The sequence below is a fragment of the Rhipicephalus sanguineus genome, chromosome 1 (genome assembly GCF_013339695.2).
Source record: "Rhipicephalus sanguineus isolate Rsan-2018 chromosome 1, BIME_Rsan_1.4, whole genome shotgun sequence".
Taxonomy (NCBI): domain Eukaryota; kingdom Metazoa; phylum Arthropoda; class Arachnida; order Ixodida; family Ixodidae; genus Rhipicephalus; species Rhipicephalus sanguineus.
In genome coordinates, this window is record NC_051176.1 from 97915491 (window position 1) to 97935723 (window position 20233).

At 44.9% G+C, this 20233-nt stretch overlaps 1 protein-coding gene across 1 annotated transcript in view; it reads left to right on the forward strand.

The window, feature by feature from the left end:
• Positions 1–10634: 10634 nt before the first annotated feature.
• Positions 10635–20233, forward strand: part of LOC119386302 (RYamide receptor) — an 82281-nt gene continuing 72682 nt past the window's right edge. Inside the window, exon 1 of the mRNA XM_049415371.1 lies at positions 10635–10823. Coding sequence (XP_049271328.1) covers positions 10644–10823 — 180 coding nt within the window. The 5' untranslated portion in view covers positions 10635–10643. The remainder of the gene's footprint in view (positions 10824–20233) is intronic.

Genomic DNA, 20233 nt, shown 5'->3' on the forward strand with positions numbered 1-20233 from the left:
CCCTTTTAATCCACTCTGCAATATCGCCTAATCTAATCTGCCCTTCAGAATCTCTTATGAAGTCTCAGACTACATAACTGTTTCCGTGCGTATCTCTTTTTTCACTTTGGCGTCATTCAAAACATATTCCTACGCGCATGAGCGGTAACACTGTATCATAAATAAACTCTGTGCTTTTACGGGCCAAATCTACATCTTGAATTTTATACGCATACGTAAAGATATGTCATTCACAAAATCGATATTTACTAACAGTTTTCTGTCTCACTTTCACCTTTGTCTGGTGTTTTTTGTACTGATGCCGCCAGTATTAATATCACTTTTTACACTTTAACACGAAAGTGTTTTATGCCGGTGTCCACCAAGACTTTAGTGACGCATTTCCGTCAAGGATACGACGTTGGTAAAATGAACGCCAACGGATATAAAAAAAAAATGTAAGAAATAGATCCCCGCCGGAAATCGAACATACGACCTCTTGGTCCGCGACGATAAGCGCCCGGCACTCCAACCACTAAACTACCGAGGTTTTTTCTTTTCTTTGTTAACACTAAACTACCGAGGCAGATGCAGAACACCCCATAAACGCGCCTTATATCTCTCGCACATTATATCTTGCGCGCTGCTCTCTGATGGCTGGGCTAAGCGGGGCGGAGCGCTGCCTCTGTCTGTGAGCGGTGAAGGGAAGTAATGCGCCATGAGGCTCATGCATGACACTTACTAGCGCCGATAGAGAACGCTTCGGCGACGACGCAGTTAAACCATGGCCTCTGAGACTGCGCGCTGGCGTGTAATCTCGGAGGTTATGATTAAATCGTCTCGATACCAGTGAAGAACACTAGTCGCGTTAGCATCGGGTCGCCGTAGACGCAGTTACGTACTTTACCTTTCGCTTCGTGCTAGAGCGTGACGGCTCGTTGTCGTAGTGCAGCTTCAACATGCGCCCAACGGTGTTTCGCCGTCGACTGCTTGAAATGCAATAGCACCGACTAATAAAAGTATTTGTATAAGTGCTGCAGAAAGGCAACGATGTTGACGGCGACGGGTGACGGCCTTGGTGGAGCGAGACAGAGCGAGCAGGACGTGGAATGTCTGCGCGCGTTCGCGGCTCAAGCTACCTCCCGTGTTGCCCGTGCCTCAAGCTCTGCGGCTTAAGCTACCTCTGCCTCCCGTGTTGCTGAAGCGCAGTGTGGTAGTGTGTGCATCGCCACAGGCTTAGGTTACCCTATAAGTCGGGAGCGTACACCGTGCTGTTCCTATTCTCAATTGACGACGCTTTGAACAAGTGCATATCGAGTACCAGTGTTTATTATTGTGCTTGTTGATGTCATCTTTGCGCGGGACTCACGATACGCTGTGTCGTTAAAAACTTCAGCTACCACCACGGTTAAATCATAAGGTCGCGGGATCGAATCGCGGCCGCGGCGGCTGCATTTGTGATGGAGGCGAAAATGTTTGAGGCCCGTGTACTTAGATTTAGGTGCACGTTAAAGAACCCCCGGTGGTCGAAATTTCCGGAGTCCTCCACTACGGCGTTTCTCATAATCATATCGTGGTTTTCGGACGTTAAACCGCAGATATTATTATTATTAACGGGTAAATCATGATCATGGGCGTTATTCGTTGCGATGGAGATGTGCCACTAGGCGTCAACCTGGGTGCATCCACGTCAAACAGTGCTATAGCTGCCAAACGCCAATAGACATTGTACAAGCTCCCATATATCACTACACAATAAGCACTACTCCTGTGAAGACACGTTTCACTTTCGTGTTATACCGATTCCTATGACGGAAGGATCAGCCATTTTTTTCTTACGTTATACTTTTATTTTATTTAATTAATTAAACTTTTTTTGAACTCCTAACCTCTTTGATGTATTCGTCACGGGACCGAGCTGCTATATGCCAGTGTAGCTTGTTGGTCAAGGCAATTTGCATCCATTCTATGTACTTACGAGTGAGAATATAAATAATTATTTAATTAATTAAGAGGCATGCAGGCGGGGGGGGGGGGAATCTGGAATGATTTTAACATGCGCCTAAGTCGGAGTAAAAGAGCGTTAGTGCATTTTATCTGTGGCTGGTATCAAATCCACGCCCTTAAGTTCACCAGTAGCTGGGCTGCTACATACGGCAGGTGAGTGGTGACACTCAGGAATACCGCCAATGTATAGTGAGCTTTCTGATGCTACTCTTCAAGGCGACGTTGGGTACCCCATTGACACTTGCTTCGAAACACGAATGCCTAATGTCGGTAGCGTACTCGACTCTGAAATCTACATATGTCAGGGGTCTCAAACTCACCTCAACTATAGCGGGCCACAGTCACGAAATTTAGTCCCGCAAGGGCCGCGACAGTGAAGAAAGTTGGGGGGTATATCTACAAAATGTCAGCTACCGTTGCCATTTGAAAGGAGCCCATTCCCATATCTCATATATGGGTGATTTCTGAAGGAGATTTGGCCCCATGATTCGAGACACATATCGATACCGATCTGCAGAATGTATAAAATCCGGGCGCAGATTGTGAGATGCAGAGTTCTTGTTTCACGGTTATGTTTTAACACGCGGTGACCGCGTGGGTGCCTCACGAAAATGACGCTTGAGATCGGTCATGCCTGTGTAGCTCATGAACGTACTCCCTTAAAAAAGTTACAACAAAATATGGGATGAAGAGTCGTGTGCGGGCCGGGCCGCTAGCGAAAGGTCCGAGGGCCGCGTGTTTGAGATCCCGCCTATAGATCTTACCAAACTCGATGTAATCTGTGGAATAGGATTCGTGGTAGCACATATGTTTAGTGCCGCTCTCTTTTGTCTAACTTGGCGCAATATGAAATTTTTCATAGTCAAGTATATGAGTGTTTACGTAGGCGTATTGAAGGGAAGGCTACGCTGTGCGTTGTCTTCACTTCTGTCTGCGCAGTTAATGACTGCAGCGTTGTTACAGCCACGGTTGGCAGTCATTGAGTGAAATCTCTTCATGTTTGCCTGTGCCCGTGTGACACCGTACTTGTTAGTTTAATCTGTAGAACCTTTGCTGCGCTATATACATCACATAAAACTACGAACCTTACAGTGTAGCTGCCTAGTGCATTGCCATCGCTACGAACACTTCGCCTTTTGGAATAAACTGCGACTTTTTATGTATTATTCATTCAATTATATATATTCTACATACCCCAGCTCATGAAGGGCTTCTGAAGGAGTGGGCGCAATCCTAAAGTAAGTGATAATAATATCTGGGGTTTAACGTCCCAAAACCACGATATGATTATGAGAGACGCCGTAGTGGAGGGCTCCGGAAATTTCGACCACCTGGGGTTCTTTAACGTGCACCTAAATCTAAGTACACGGGTCTCAGACATTTTCGCCTCCATCGAAAATGCAGCCGCCGCGGCCGGGAATCGATCCCGCGACCTTCGGGTCAGCAGTCGAGCGCCATAACCACTAGACCACCGTGGCGGGGCCCTAAAGTAAGTGTTCCAATACAGTAAATGCGTTTCTGAAAATTCTAATAGCAATTAGACAGAACGGGAGAAAACGCTTTTTAAGTACATTGCCACTGAGTGCGGCGAAAAGTTTAATTGAAATGATAAGAGTGGAGCGGACCTTGCCAGGAGAATAATGCAGTTCCGAATAAAACTTGAGAAAACTGTACTTAAATGTGCTAATGCCAGTGGAAAATTGTTTTAGCTGAAGTTCATCATAGCTGCGGTCACAAAACTAAATAGCCACAATTAAATTTTCACCATATTACAGCCGATGCATTGTGCACAAATTTTGGTGAACCAATTTCCCGACAGAGAAATATCGGCGTTCGGTCTAATGAAGCAAGAACAGAGGAGGGGGAGCACTATCTCTCCTATCTGCGGAATAGAAAGTCAACAGATAATGAAGCTGCGGAAAGCTTCGAAGGTGCACATCAGTGCGCAAAAATAACTGCGCCCACGTTTTCCTTCGCTTCACTTTCAAGTACCCATGAAGAAGGATGGGGGAGCAGCGGCCGATATCAATTGGCTTCGTGTGGCTGTGTCTAACAAAAAATCAATTAAGCCGCAAGGGCGATGCAGTGAAGGCGATCGCAACAAATCGGAATGTTATACGAAATAAGGCTAGCAGCTCAGTTCATTAGTATCCGACCTGGCGTAACTCTACAAAAAGCTGGCGTGAGGATTATAGTCACTCCAGGGAGCGAAGCTGTTTTCGAGCTGTCTGTTGCTTGACAGCTTGAGAGTAAGCGGTAAGAACAGCACGTACGACGGCATGTGCCGTCTACTGATCTCAGTCTCGATAGCTCTCGTGCAACCGCGCCCTTTTGATCAAAATTCGAAGTTTCTGACAAAGCGACGCAGCCCCCCCCCCCTCCCCACCTGAACTCCTTCAAGGGCCCCTAAACAACCTCTGAAAATAATGAGAATGAGAGCGTTATTCTCTCTTGGTGTTTCCCGTATTTTCGGCACAATTCGTGACGCCAGCAGTCTGTTCACGTGACGTCATGAGAAACTAAGCTCTCGATTGGTTCATATGCGAGGAGTATGAGATTCGAATTGTCTCCTACCCTGCTTTGCCATGCAGTCGCACGACCGATCTGCCTTGTCTCACATGACTATCGTGCGTGATCACCTGATTTCACTTTGTTTTGTGCAGTCAACCGCAAAAGTTTACGGACAACGCGAGCGCGCCCAAGAGCTTCTTCGCGACATTTCCGCTACGTCAGCGGCAATCGACAGCAGCGCTTCGCCCAAAACGCATCCATCCCTTAATCGATGGCCACGCTATTTTTCCACTGGGCAGGAATATTTTCCACCTTTCGCTTTTTAACGAGACGCGCTCTTCGGCGGCCGTGTCTACGGTCTATCAGCATAACTGTTATCAATCGCAATCTTTCTCGCAGAGTGATATCTACCCAATGCACACCGTTCGAAGCACGTCGTGGTAGCTTCGATTCTGCTATCAAAGTAGAAGTGGAACTCTCATATCGCAGATAAGCACTTTGCGTGAAAACAACGAACTAATAGTGTTCTGTACTGCAGTAGAAAACTGCCAGACCGGTGAATAACAGGAAGACCCGTTTCCGGCCCAGCGCTGCGCCCGACGCTAGATGGCGTACCGCTAGTGGCACGAACACGCAGTTTGGCACGCGCTCGCGTGGCCCATAAACTTTTGTGGTTGACTGCACGTTTTCGAGTACGCAAGTGGAGATGGCAGGGTGTAGCCGAAAAGCGCGAAATCCTGATAGGCTCAACGCTTAGTGCTCACATAGTCCACGTATTTTATGAAGAATAGGTGCCAGAAGGAGATAGCGGCGACAGGAACGGTTGTGAAGGCGGGAAAGAAACTACTCTCTCGTCTTTGGACTCGGAGTGGTGTAGGGGTCCTTTCATGCTCCTTCGCCCTTCTGAGTAGGCCGGCGCGTTTCACCTCATGCTTGGGTGAGATAGGCAGCGCTGCGAAGATCACAACGACGGCAGACAAAAACGACACAGACGAAGCGCATCTAACAACTGATCTAATGAAACGAAAAGACGAAAAGGGGTGGGCAAAGACATAAAAAGAAGAGGGCATTGATGGCAAACCGTGCATGGGCGAACGTAAATGCTAACAATGGTAAAAACACACGCGCATATTTCTCTTGGCAATTCACGTCAACAAAATGCCATATAAGAATGCTAGATCAAACATGTGCTGCGCTGAAAATTATTCTTGTTTCCCTGGAAACGGCACCTGCATGTCTGTGAGTGCAATGGTCGCAGAGCTCACGCATGCGCCAAACTTCCCCGACAGCATACTGGATGCTGCAATTGTTCTTTTTATTTTGTCCCTGCTGTATGCTACAATAGCTTTGTCACTTAAATTCGGGTTACACTTACAGGCAGAGCAGTGCTGAGCAAGATGCCCCTCGATTGCGACTCTATTCCACAAATTCTTCTGTTCCTGAAGCCTTTTGTTAGAGCACCTGGCCGTCTGTCCAGCGTAGGATGCCCCGCAGGACAGATGATTCCTGTAAACTACTCCTACATTGCACTCAACGAATTTCTTGAAATGTTTGACGCTAGAAGAGCCAGGGCCCAACGTTACATGTTGCATATCGGGGGTCTTCATCATTGCTTCTCAGGTTAACTTTTCGACACAACCCTATCAATTTTTTCGGGCGCCGAGAATGCCGAGCAGTTGCTTGCAGCATCCGCCCAAGAGACGAGAGTGTTTCCATAGGTAACGTATATATTTCCAGATCCTAATAGGACAGAGTGAGGCTGTGCGCTGACTCGATACGATATTTTGAGAAAAGAATTCAGAGATGTTTAGTTGTCGGTAAAGAAAATCGCAAATCAGTTAGGGCCAATATTATCCGGACCAAGAACATTTTCATTGTATATCTGAAGGACGACATTCAGTGTACCTCGTCCTAACGTTCAAAACGGAGTAAAATAGATACAGGTGCCCGAGAAAACAAAATCTAGCTTATGCAACCGGTTACGTGCTGGTGAGCGCTTTTAGGACCACATTTTCAGTGCGTAACGAAAACTAAGTATTTCTGCAAGAAGCTTATGCCCTTCCAGTTCTTCGCTTTTACCGGCATGGCATTGCCATCGCGCCTAGTAATCAATGGTGTTGTGCGCGCCTTTGCAGAGTTTTAGCGCTGTATACACTGTCCGAAAAAAATTCTGCTTCAAAGAATCTCTAATTAGCCTTTCAGAGAAGCCACCGCACGTTCATTAATTTTGAGCGGTATAATTTATGTCGCGCAACACAATGGCATTTCCCTAAAATGCAGCAAAAGAGTTTCTCTAAAAACAATTCTAGCGAAATAGCTGCATAGAGGTGCGCCCCCTCCTCCCTTTTCCTGACTCACTGAGCTAATGTTTTCCTTTGACGATGCTGCCAAAGCTCCTTAATTTATGACTAGGTTTACTGTCTCAGACGATGCGGGGCGTCCCTTTGTCAGACGAAATGATTGCCTGTAGTTTTGTGTAGAGGATGTGGGCATCGCAATTAATTTGCATCTGGCGATTGTGTCATGCATGCCGCGAAGGTTGGTGGAGTTAAGCAAGGTATGCAATCCACGGCGTGCAGTAATCTTCCATATGCGAAACTTCAAAGCGAGCCTCCGTACATGTGGCAATATTGACATCGACGAACGTAGCAATCCATATGATGCCCGCCTGCCAAGTGTATGAGGGGATGGCAGGAGCTCACTTGGAACACAGTGTTGTACAGTGCTCAGGAATTAAAACGCTATAATTAGCCGGCATGGCGGTCGGCGTGTTTTAGCAGCATCGGGGAGCGCTGAGGACACCAACCTAGCTCATTAGCGCATTCAATTAAAGCGAAAGCCTTGGTCCTGCATTACGACGGCCTCTGGTCTGAATACGGGGTCACCCAACTTTCATGAACGGCGTAAAAAGCGCCGGGTGTGATGCGGGCCCACCAGAAGTGTTTCCATTGCTGAGTATGGGGACCAAGGTTCGGTAAACTATAACAATGCGTGAGTCGGTGAGCGAAACACCAGAGAAATTATTCGGGCCGATGACAGGAGCAAAATAAATCGATTTTATTCTCCTATTTTGACAATTGCCACTAGAGCAAGCACACACTACATTACAATAGCGACGCCCCAGTGGCTTATGGAAGCTTATTTGCGGGTTTTCATCTATTCCGTTGTCTTGCTCATCTAGTTGCGTGTATCAAAGTTGTCAGTGTCCCATTACAGTCATGGGTATCTCTCAATGTACAGTTTGGCTCATAACTAAAAGGAACGCACATTCACAAATCATATGCACTTGCCCAAAAACTATATCGTGCACATCACCCGCACAAACAAACTTATAGTTTTCTTCTATCGATTCAGACCCCACGACCCATTAGAAAACTTTATCACACACTATTTACGGGCTATAAATACTCAGGTACGCATTATCAAGCACGCTTTTAATACATGTGACGCAACGTGGCGTCACAATCAAAACACTGATTACGCTGATCACGCGCGTAGAGTGTTATCTACGGCGTTGTATGTTTTGTATATTTCGTGTCAGCTGCAGCATTGATGCTACGCTGCAAGTTGTGTTCCTTTGCTTTATTATGTAGAGCTACCTTCACATAATTTCTCTTACCTCTTCTTATATACATATAATTTCTACGGTTTCAGCACCTGCTTTTTTTCGGCGATATAGTTATAGCTTTGGTTACACGATTACCTATTGATCGATACGTAGATTGACTGAATGTAATCTTGTTCTCACGTTGTTACTGTTTTTTCACGCTTCTTTCTTCGGTTCCCCACTAGGCCAAATCTTGTCTTTGTTTTACTCTCTAAGCGGCCGCACTCGTCTCATCGACCGCTGAGTGCGCGCGCAAACGTCCTTATGCCAGCCTTCGTTCTTCGCCCATACTCGTCTCGTCGCATGATAGTAAGTGCCTCTCAGCCCCCGAGATTGGCCCAGCCGTTTTGCAATCTCCTATCAGCGTGCATAGTCTCGGTTTGCATTCGCTGCATTATTAAACGTCTAGCCGCACAAACGCCCGAAGTTTCCGAGGCGTTGAAGCTTAGGGGAAAGAATTTTTTGTTTTGGTCGAGCATTTACGCACCTTTTAAGTCTGAGTGAAGTAGCTATCAAGCATTAAGAAGCGCAAAGGGGGGGGGGTGTCCCTGATTTTATAGAGAGCGGCTTTAAAACGCTGCAAGGGTAAGTGAAGAGAGGGCTGCGCTGGCACTGCTCCATATATCTTGAGCAGGCCACGCGTTTTGTAACGTACAGCGCCGGAAGACTAGTTCGCGGCACTAAATCGCCCTAATTTAGGAGCATAGATATCAATAAATTGTGGAAAAATTATGTCTAATATGTTTACTCCTTCTCCGTACCAGGAACAGGACCTAAGAAATGACGACAAGAATTCCGGTTTTATTTATCGAGAAAAAATGCCCAATCTCGGTTTTATGGGTTTTTCAGTCTTTAGAAATGACATTGAGTAAGAGCAACCGCTCGTGTCTATAAAATCCTATCTTCTCCCACTTGGTACCCGTAAAATGAAACACACTGCACCTCAACATAGGAAGAATGGTGTAAAACTTTCACAGAGAGCATATTGTCAATGAACAAGGGTGCTGGAAAGCAATAAAAACACTTTTGTTTTGTTTTTCTGCGTGCTTTCAATATCTTAAGTACATAAACAATGGTGCAGCTGCGCATAGTTCAATGCCTATATTGTGAAGACTGCAACCCGCTTTCCAACACCATTCTCCACGTAACGAAGCAAGACAGCTTGAGGTCGGCCATTTTCTCTGTAAAGACTGACGTCACGAACATCAAAAGCAAACAAACAAATAAATAAATAAATAAATAAATAAATAAATAAATAAATAAATAAATAAATAAATAAATAAACGAACAAACAGGGTGGCGAATACACACGCGACATTACAAGCCTGTTTTGTCCTGATATGTGCTTCAGTAAGACGCTCTGGCAGGCTAATTGGTTCATAGCATTTTAGACTCTATTGTTAAACGTAGCGCAAAACAACACGAACAAAATTTAGGTGCACGTTAAAGAACACCAGATGGTCGAAATTCCCGGAGCCCTCCACTACGGCGTCTCTCATATCGTGGTTTTGGGACGTAAAACCCCAGATATTATTATTAACAACACGGACAAAGTAAAGTCCGTGTTGTTTTGCACTACGTTTAATAATAGTATATTACCAACTCGCCCAGCAAGACGTCCTTCTGAAGACGCTATTGAACTGCGCGAAAATGTGAGGACACATTAAGAAACACGCAGAACGCCACGAGCGCAGACTGCCAACTGCTTATTTCTGGTAAGCAAGTCACAGATGTTTCAATCCGGAACCTGGACACGTGACCAACCTGTAAATCTTGCATGTGCCGACATACATAAGAACATTGCTGAATAAGGGTGCAGCCCGAAATAGCGGCCCCCTTTCACAGACCCCCTGTGAAAGACCGCCAGTCTATCACTGGGGGTGTTACTGTTTTACTTAGTCACTTTTAATTTCGTCGCCTTCCCCTTTTGCTTCTGTTAATTGCTGTTTTTTATATTGCCATATTTTTAGCTTTGATGTGGTTTTACGATATATTCACCCTTACATTTGTTGATCGGTCATTCTTTTATGTTTTATTCAAGCGATGTTACGCCCTCATCCTTTCGCCTTTACTCGGGTTATTTGTTGAGCGACATCTGGCATCTTCGATTCCTTCACATGAGCACAGCTCAGTGAGATTGGTCCCGCGATTTGCGGTGTTCGTTTGGCCGCTATTTTGGGCTGCACTCTTATTCAGTAATGTTCTTATGTTTGTCGGCACATGCGAGATTTACAGGTTGGTCACGCGTCCAGGTTCCTGACTGAAATACCTGTTCCTTGTTTACCAGAAATAAACAGTTGGCAATCTGCGCTCGTGGTGTTCTGTATGTTTCTTACTTGTGTCCTCGTCTTTTCTCGCAGTTTAATAAAGTCTAAAACGCTATGTGCATATTCTTGTTTCTACCTTTTCGCAATGCAGACTTGATTTGGCTAGCCCATACGCAGTGCTGATTGCTTTTCAGGAATGTCACCCATACCGTTCTCACCATGTTTTGTATTTCTCACTCTGTGCTCGTTCAAAACGCAGGTACTACGCCATCATGTCTCCTCTGAGCTTCCGGTGGACTCGCAAGCGTGGTCCCCACATCATCCTGGTCATTTGGCTGGTGGCTGCGCTGTTGTCTAGCGTCCAGTTTGTTCATGGACGAGCCACGCCCTTTACCTGGGCCGACGGCACCTACTACGACTGCCATGAGAATTGGGACGAGAGGGCGGGAAAGGTGAGAAGCCGCTACTCTTGTGCAACCTGCTCTTCTTCCCATATACCCCCCCCCCCCCCCATTAAATGCGTAAGCAATTCTATTCCGACACAACGAGATAACTGGCCGACCGTCTGTCCCTCTGTCACGTAAGATGATCATCGCTATGAAGAAATAAATGTATATTAAAACAAATTAATTTTCTAGGTGGCCCTGGGCTTGAGCCCAGGCCCCCACGCTCCGAAGCAAGTGTTCTAAGATGTTCGCTACACACCCGCGCTTGCCGACTGTGAATATACGTCAAACATATGGATGTGTTGTACCGCTGTGCAAAACAACGGTAAGAAGGAGAATGCTTTCTATTAAGGCTACGTTGGATTTCGTGGAAGTTGATTAAAAGCCATCCTTGGGACAAGGTTTAAAGCCGACATGGAAAATTTTGCATATCAGTAAAATTAAGGCTTTCCAAAAATTTGATGCCAAACACGCGTTTCGGTGGTTGCGGGATGCGCCTTCCATTGGGCCGCTCCAGACGCTGATAATGTATCTTTCTACTATGCTCACTGACGAACCGACCCAGTTATCGATTTGGAAAAGCATGGGCACCGATTTTCGGGCGAGTTGGTTTTGTATAGCATAAAACTTAAGCGCGTGCAAACAAGCACTGGGGGAGGTGACGATAACACAGGCGCTTACTTTCAAGTAATCATTTATTTACAAAACTGCATAATATGAACACTTTTATTCATGATGTCACAAGGCTGTAATGCCGACATCAGGTGAGTATAACCAGAAACTGTGTTTCTTTAGATAAAACAATGGAAGGTGCGCTGACGCATAACTGATCCGTCTTTGAAAAGCGTGCTCACTGAAGTTAGCACGCTTTTCTCTACCGCATTGGAAAAGCATGCTCACATCAGAGACGGCTATGTTGTAAGCGTCAAGGAAACGAAATAAAATGAAAGGGTTCAACGTGGTTGATAACGCTTCACGAGTGTGCGTTTCCACACTTTGTTCTGAAGGTCGCCCAAGTTTAGTAAACTCTCTCCGACGCATGCATGCAAGTATGCACAAACTACAGAGTGACGAGCGCAATACAACTATCAGAGAACGCCTCGAGCATTGCGTTCGTCGCCGTGGGAAATTGGAAAGAGTATATATCCTTTTACCTCGCTAACGTCATGAGCAGCGTGTGCAGTGTCTCGGGTCACGCGTTCGAGAAATTACGACCAAAAGAATACTTCGATGATTCCGTCTGCAAAATTACATAAGCCTTCTAGGGGCTCTATATTCCGTAAGAGAATACCGTCTCCTATGAGAGCTGCTGTCGGGGAAAACGATACGTGCTTAAGAAAAATAAAACTAGTATTTTGACCGATTGTGTTTGCCTTCACAAAATAAATTTTTTTCGTTAGACAGATCACGCGTTTCCCCATCGTTGAACGATGATGAAACGGCAAGGCAGACCGTTTTTCTTCAGGATATCTCCAGCTAGTAACTTCCTTCTCTTTCTGCTTCTATTCATGGACAATGAGCAGAACCACTAAACCAGTTTTGACTGATAGTTTTGACTAATTTGAAGATTAATTTCGCTATAAAAGAATGTGTATTAGAAGACCAAATGTTCATAGAAATTTTAACGTATTTGATCTTCACCCAGCAACACCCACGCTGGAACGTCAGTCTGATGTCGTGGATTTTAAGTGTCCTGTTGTTGTCGTCGCCGTCGTTGTTGTTGTACTCGGGTTGCGTTGGGGACTCGGTAAGACTTCCTTAAGCTTGCTACGTTTGGTCCTTGGCCCCTCCATAGAAAATAATTTAGTGTATTATTACCGATAAACTACTAACTATAGGTCCAAGCGAACGCCTAGAAAATCCGTGACGTCAGTGTATGTTGGTTAGAAAACTTTAAAGGGACTGACAACCAATTTTTAGGGCACCTATTTTCTTTAGCGCAACGGAAAGCTAACTGGTCAGAGTGTTTAGCCACGGAATGGTAACGTGGAAAACGTCGTGAAACATTTTAGTGGCGAAGCTCCTTAAGGCGGCACCCGTTCGTCCCTCGTAGTCGTAATCGTAGTAGGTGCGTAACCAGTCGTAACGCTAGTACCAGATCTTGACCTCCAAGGTGGTGCCGGTGGGAGATTTTTCTGTGCGTTGTTGAAACATAAAAAATTCGCAGCGTGCGCGTTAACTAAAAAGCCGAATTCTTCTGTCTCTCATTCCCCATTAGCAGCCATTGGCATGTTCCAGTAGAAAACGTTAGTAGAAGTAGAAGTGTAAGTGTTATCTAAAAGCCGACTTCTTCTGTCTCTCATTCCCATTAGCAGCCATTGTTTACCTCCAAGGTAGTGCCTGGTTGAGATTTCTCCTGTGGCGTGATTAAACAATAAAAATTTTGTTCAAAACGCCGTTTGATTGATGAAATAAACCAACGAAAGACGCCAGATGTTTTCTAAAAGCAAAACGAAAGGAACGCCAGATGTTTCTAAAGCAAAACGAAAGACGCCAGCTGCTTAACGAAAGACGCCAGAAGTTTTCTAACAATGGTTTTCTAAACAATGAAAATTCACAGCGTACATGTAAAATTAAAGTTAGCTTGCAAGTCGTCATAACTCTCATCGAACCTTTAGTATAAACGCGCCCGATCTCACGTCGGGTGATGATGTACTGGGCAGAATTCACGGAAGATTCACTCTTTACCGATGAACCTCCACAGCTTCGCCCCTCATCATCATTCACTCCGTGGATATTGCTGTGATTTTTTAAATCAGAATTTTCTATCTGAGGCGAATATGAAGTCTTATACACACTTGACAACACATGCTGCTAATGATATACATACTCTAACTTTGAGGACCAATTATGGCGCGCATGACAGCATCACACTACGTGACTAAGTACAGGAAAGTGACCGGCTTCATAATCCAGCTTCAAGGCTCTTCCGCTAGGCGGCGCGACATACTAGTTTTTGTTACTTTTAAGCACGATTTAAAAGTATAAATCCTACTCACAACGCGAAAAAGATGCTGGAATCTGTCCCTATATTTCACGGTCTTTCAGTTTCTACCAGGATCTAATTACACGTTCTGCCCAGTTGACGGTCCTTTTAAGGTAGCATCGCGAACTCTTTTTCCGTTCGCACCTTTTCTGGACCCTCAACAGTCCTCTCACTGTCAGAGCGGCGCCTTTCGTATTGCGGAAAGGCGATCTACTAGTGTGGGTGGAATGATTTACATTTTTCTCTTTGGCTTGCCTTTAAAAGAAAGCTTTAGCAAGTGACCAACTTCAACTCCGCCTATTGAAGTAAATGTAAAATGGACAAGTGCACATTTCGTCCGTTAACTTAAGTAATTTTTTGTCGCCTTAACCAACTCAAATAGAGCTTGTTACATTTGAGAGAAAAACAAGCTCTAGTTACGGCGAAACTACAATATTTAATTACTGCGCGGAAGTTCTCACGAAAGGTTTAAAAATTTCGTAAAAAAGAGAAACGAAGTACGACCTTTATAAAGTAATTTCTTATAACTTAATGAGACATGGTAGTTCTGTAAGTTGCATCCAGTATCAAAAGCATAAAAAATTGATAGACGAATTTAGAGCTGATGCCAATTGACGTGTCTCGGTTTATAAGGGATGAAAAATTCACGAACACGGGGTGTTCTTGGAGCCTCCATCTTCCCCCGAACTCCCATCTTCCCGTGAACTATTGCTTGTACGGATGTTACAAAGATTCTGCAAGCAAAGCTAACGACATATACCTCAAAGAAGGCCGCGGCGGCCGCATTTTCGATGGAGGCGAAAATGCTTGAGGCCCGGGCGCTTAGATTTAGGTGCAGGTTGCAGAAGCCCAGGCGGTCGAAATTTCCGGAGCCCTCCACTACGGCGTCCGTCATAATCATATCGTGGTTTTGGGACGTTAAACCCGAACAATTATTATATCTCAAGGAAATCGGTGTTACAGCAGTTCTTCTCACTAGAGAGATATTATTAGTGACAGTCTACAGTATTGGGAATTAAACTGTATTGCTGGCTTAAAGAGCTGCAAACTCTGTTTCACTGTTTTGCATGAAAGTTTACTTTTGTAAATCATTGACGACCAAAAAAGAATTTGCTTTCAACAGTCAGAACACTTTATTTTTTTTTAATGCTATAGACATACATAAGTAATCAAATGATACGCAGTGTTTGCAAAAAAAAGAACAATTTCTCTGTTCTGAAAAATTCAGATAGGAGCGGCCGAGCTACAGAAGGTAGATGGATATAAGTGCATGCATTCTCCTGCTTGCAACGGTGCAGTTCTGCATCTATAGTACTTAAGTATACAGTTGCTGCCGAGCTTTTACGTCGGCGTTTTACATTCTCTTGCTGTTCGTGTAACGGGAGGAAAATCTTCGCGTGTCTCGGGGCATCAGCGACAAACATGCACCATGCATTCGGCTGTGTGCGCGGTCGCATGCCGGATGCAGCCTCACTTGGAGGAACGCACCAAATTTGCCGTCATTTGGGTGACCCAACAACCCCTTTCGTAGAGTGCATCATTCATTTACATCCTCTGACATACGTGTAAACACATTTATTATCCATAAGCGTTGTTTACCAATTGTTTACCAATTTTTTTTAACACGGTTATTATGGCGAGCGTTTTCCGCAATGCTGACCACGCATGGTACTGCCATCTTATAAAACGCAAAACGCGAAGGTGCTACCTGCGACTTCGTAAAGTTGAAGGCCACTGCCGCAACTAGAAAACGTGTCTGCTTGCCTGCACTTAGTGAGCATTTTTTTTTTTACAGACCAAGCGGTCTTTTGGCGTGTTGCGTGCGACTGAACGATTCGGCAAAACTGCAACGAATGTTGTCACGCTTGTCAGAACGTGCTTTTCAAAATTATAGGAAAACACTTTACACGCAGCAGCATAACTTTGACATTTCAGTGTACTTGTGTGTTAAATTTGGTTGTCTTTCTTACCGCTAGAATGACATATATATATATACACATTGAACTCCGAATAAACGACTTTTGCGTAAACCGCAATTGAAAATAAACTGAGCCAGGCTACAAAATATGGCTATGGCCCCATGTGCATAATGATCCCCCAACGTTTGGTTAAAAAAGAACGCTTTTTTTATGTGAAAGTGGAATAAGCAGCACTTGTAACGAAACAGGCGCCTACTCTACCACCCGTTATACCAGATATCCAACATAAGATTACGACAATTAGGCAAACAGTGATGCTGAGTAGCCGAGAAAATCAGTTTCGTCAAGTAATGCTGCGGTCAACTAGAGAGAGAGAGAGAGATAGAGAGAGAGCGAATTTTAAAAATATCCCACGCGACTGCCGCCTACCGCGCGGCGCTTTTAGTGCCCTCAAATGTGTGTTGAACGAATTATCAAAGGCTGATCAGCACACGAAGGTCGATTTTGAGCAGGCTATCAATGACTGCGATGGACGTTAAATGACGTTAGGGGCATACCGTCTGAAAAAAGAAATTACAAAACAGCGGCCACCACGTGTGAGTGGATCTTTCATCTCGGTCCTTCATCACGCTGTCAGCCCTCGCCCATTCCAATGTGTTTCTTCAATGGTACGAAAACAAAAAGAAAAAAATTACACCATCTCCCACTAAAGGGAACCATGTGGGGATGCGAAGCAGCGCATGGGTCGACTTAATGTTCCGTTCATCACGGGCACCTTGCTCGATGTTAACGCGTCCTTGCAAGTGGAGTCTGCAGAATATCGTTCCCCGACGCCATCACGTGACTGCTGAGAGAGTGTAAGGGGGAGGGGCCACAGCGTCTTACCCAGCACCTTACACAGGCCCGAACGCGCTAGCGCGTTCTGACTAGGATACAACGTGTCGATTCATCGCGCGTCTGCAGAATCTCATTCCCCGACGCCATCACATGATTGCTGAGAATGTAAGAGGGAGAGGCCACAGCGTCTTACACAGCCCTTACACAGGCCCGAACGCGCTAGCGCGTGCCAGCACGCATGGTTCCCGGCGGATGGTCGCCGATGGAAGGACGGACACAGCCCCGAGCAAAAGCTGCTTCGCATCTAAAAAAATGGCTGCTCTGCTGCATCAAATGCTGCCTACAGTTTCATGTGACATTTGCTTCGTGACTGTCGCTTTTTCGTTGAAGAATTTTTTTTTGTTGTTGTAACGGTATGCTCCTTTTGACGCTTAACGTCCATCGCAGTCACTGATAGCCGGCTCAATTGATGTCCGTGCGCGAAGCAGCCTTCGATAATTCGCTCAACTTACATTTGAGGGCGCTGAAAGCGCCGCGCATTAGGCGGCCGTCACGTGGTATTCTTTAATATTAGCGCGCTTTAAAAAAAGGCCATAAAAAAATTAAGTAGGGGAGTTATCTAACCATAGATTGAAAAAATCGATGTTTCTGAACGAGCGCGACAACTTTTGCATTCAAGATTTTCCGCTAGAGTTACTATTTAAAAGGTTCATTAAGCAATCTTTGTTAATTGCCGTGCTTTGCGGATTGGCAAAAATATTCTGACATGGTCTATATGGCTCAGAACAATACGGTGCTAATTGAAGACGCGTGCGCCAATGCTTAATTTTTTTTAATACTTGGCGCTTTTTATCTGAAACACCCTGTGGTTAACAACTTTGTTGTATCCCGAGATAGTGTATAAAATACATCCTATTCTTCCACACAGCCTTAATAGACTGTAGATGCGACACCAAATTTCAAGTGAAGAAGGCATTGAAGGCACTTTGTCTCGCATTGTCCACGACGACTAACTTATGAAATTTAGTAGCAAATTTGAAACTCGTGCTTTCGTCCAAAGCCGTTTTAAGGCAGGTAGCTTGAAAAACGAAATGGCGTTCCGTACCTTCCTGCCGTTAGGGAAGCTTTGTGCATCGGTTTGTCAAGTTATGGTCTTAGAATTGCGCATGACAGCATAAATTATGTGGTGTCGTCTATACGATACCATGCGGTGACTGCAGCTGCAGTGACGTCGACAATGCCGGCAAGCTTACGATCGGAGATACAGAACAACAAAGGAACTTCTCAAACACGGAAGAAATGTTCAAACGCTCTTGTGGAGCCCGCCGACAGCCCCAGAGAAGAGATCGATTGAGAAGACGGCGCCATAATAGCTAAGAAAAAGAACCTGGTGACACACACGACTGCTGATGAATAATTCAGTTATTCAGAACAGGTACTGTACTATGAACCGAACAGATGGAACACTGCCTGCGATCTACACTAATTCATCACAGCACATTAGACGAAGTTAGAGGAAGGAACCCACACAGACCCAGAACCCTCTCTGCGGGGTTTCAAATGCAAAGCATTTCTTGGGCAACCGAATGAACTTTCTATCTATCTATCTATCTATCTATCTATCTATCTATCTATCTATCTATCTATCTATCTATCTATCTATCTATCTATCTATCTATCTATCTATCTATCTATCTATCTATCTATCTATCTATCTATCTATCTATCTATCTTACATGCCTCAAAAGTCGGATATCGATGTTATATATAGAGAGAGAGAGACATGGGGGAAAGACAGGGAGGTTAACCGGAATTATATCTGGTTTGTTACCCTAAACTAAGGGAAGGGGAACGAACGATTTAACGGAAAGCGCAGATAAAAAGCAGGCGTGAACACACACATTGACACAAAAAAATGGCTCGCATGAAATTCTACCGGCAAATGAGATTGGGTGTAGATTATACTAGCCACAATCACATGCATGTTCTCAAGGGCACACACCATCAAACTACACCACGCTAAACTATGCACTTGTCAATATAGGCTCCGTTCTTTGCTGTCATTGTTCGAGATAAGTCTTGGGCTTTGCCTAACGACGCGACAGCAGGTGTGGCGCCATCTCTTGAGGAATACGGCAACCCGCTCCACGAAACCGCTCCCTCTGTCAGCGCGCCGTTTACTCGGCCACCACTGGCGTTCAAAAGAGCACAGGTTTGGCGCTGGCGTTTAAAAACGCAAGTTTATGGTGCCTTATATTCGCCTTTAGAACGTCGCTATTAGGATTTCAGCTTTCAAGAAGTTAACAGCTTCAAGGATATTAAGCACAAACGCTAAGAAGTACTCTGAAGCAATAAATTTTTAATTTGTTTGGACCGCAGCTGGGGTGTATAATGCGGTCCAGTAAAAAGGGCTGTAGGCCAAAGAAGGCACTTTTTAAAACTTTTGAGCCGATTGGCCCGATGTCTTGTTGAGGTCTCTCCACGATGCCCGGATGTTCTCGGTGAGCTCCCCGGATGTCTCGTTTGAAGTACCCGGAAGACGGCGCCGGCATTTGGCTCAAAGCCACTTGACGGCCGCCGACAACGGGAGTTAAAAGCATTTCATGCTTTAAAAAATGCGGAAAGATGAGGAATGCGAGCATTATAGTTTGTCTAATAAACCTCTACCCCGTAAAAAATTCAATAATGTCTTAACAGATTTTCTTTGAGATGACACTGATGTTATCAATGACATGAAACATAAAGGACAAGATGTCATAGTGATGCCGTGGTGGTCGTCTAATAACGTTCTTATGTATATCAGAATATGCATTACGTGACGTGTGTTTACGACAAACAAGAATGACCGGCCATGACATTGATGGCATGGCAAGCATGCCATCCATATTGTGACAAGAATGACGCAATTAATACGGTGCACCCGTTGTAAAGGTTGTGCTCGTTTCATTAACATGGTGTACACCAGAATATGCATGCACGCATGACAAACATGCGGTAATGAATGTACGTGTTCGGACGTTAATGACATGACATCGCATGAATGGCATGCTATGTATGGCACGTATAGAAGTTACAATATGTCACTGTACTCTTTCCTTTAGCTGGGACATCTTAATATGCATGACATGACATACATGCCGCGACATGTACTGACTCGCATAACACGAATATTGGTCCCACAACTCTTGGCTAGCGTTGGTTAATGGTGCCTAGCCTTGTCGAACTCTTTGTTAGCACGTACTAATATTGACTAAGGGGTGGCTGCTGTCTGCTAAAGGTGTCTAGAGCTTGCTAATGTTGCCTAGTGCTGGCTAACTGTTCGCTATAGTGTTGCTAGTGCGTGCTAATTTTGGCTAGTGTCGGGTAATGCTTACTTTCATGGGATAATTTCGGCTAGTTATTTACTAGAGGTGGTTAGCGATGACTTAATGTTCGTTATCACTGGATGGTTTTGGCGAACTCTCAGTTAATGTCTTATAGTACTGGCTGATAGTATTGACTACCGCTGGCTTATGTTGACCAAGTGCTGGCTAGTGTTGGCTAGTGTTTACTAAAGTTGGTTTGTGGTGGTTAACTTCGCTGCCGACAAGTGTTGACAGATGCATGCTACTTTGACTAGTGGTGACTAGCTGCCGGCTAGCCTAACTTTTGGCTAGCACTAAATAATGTTGGCC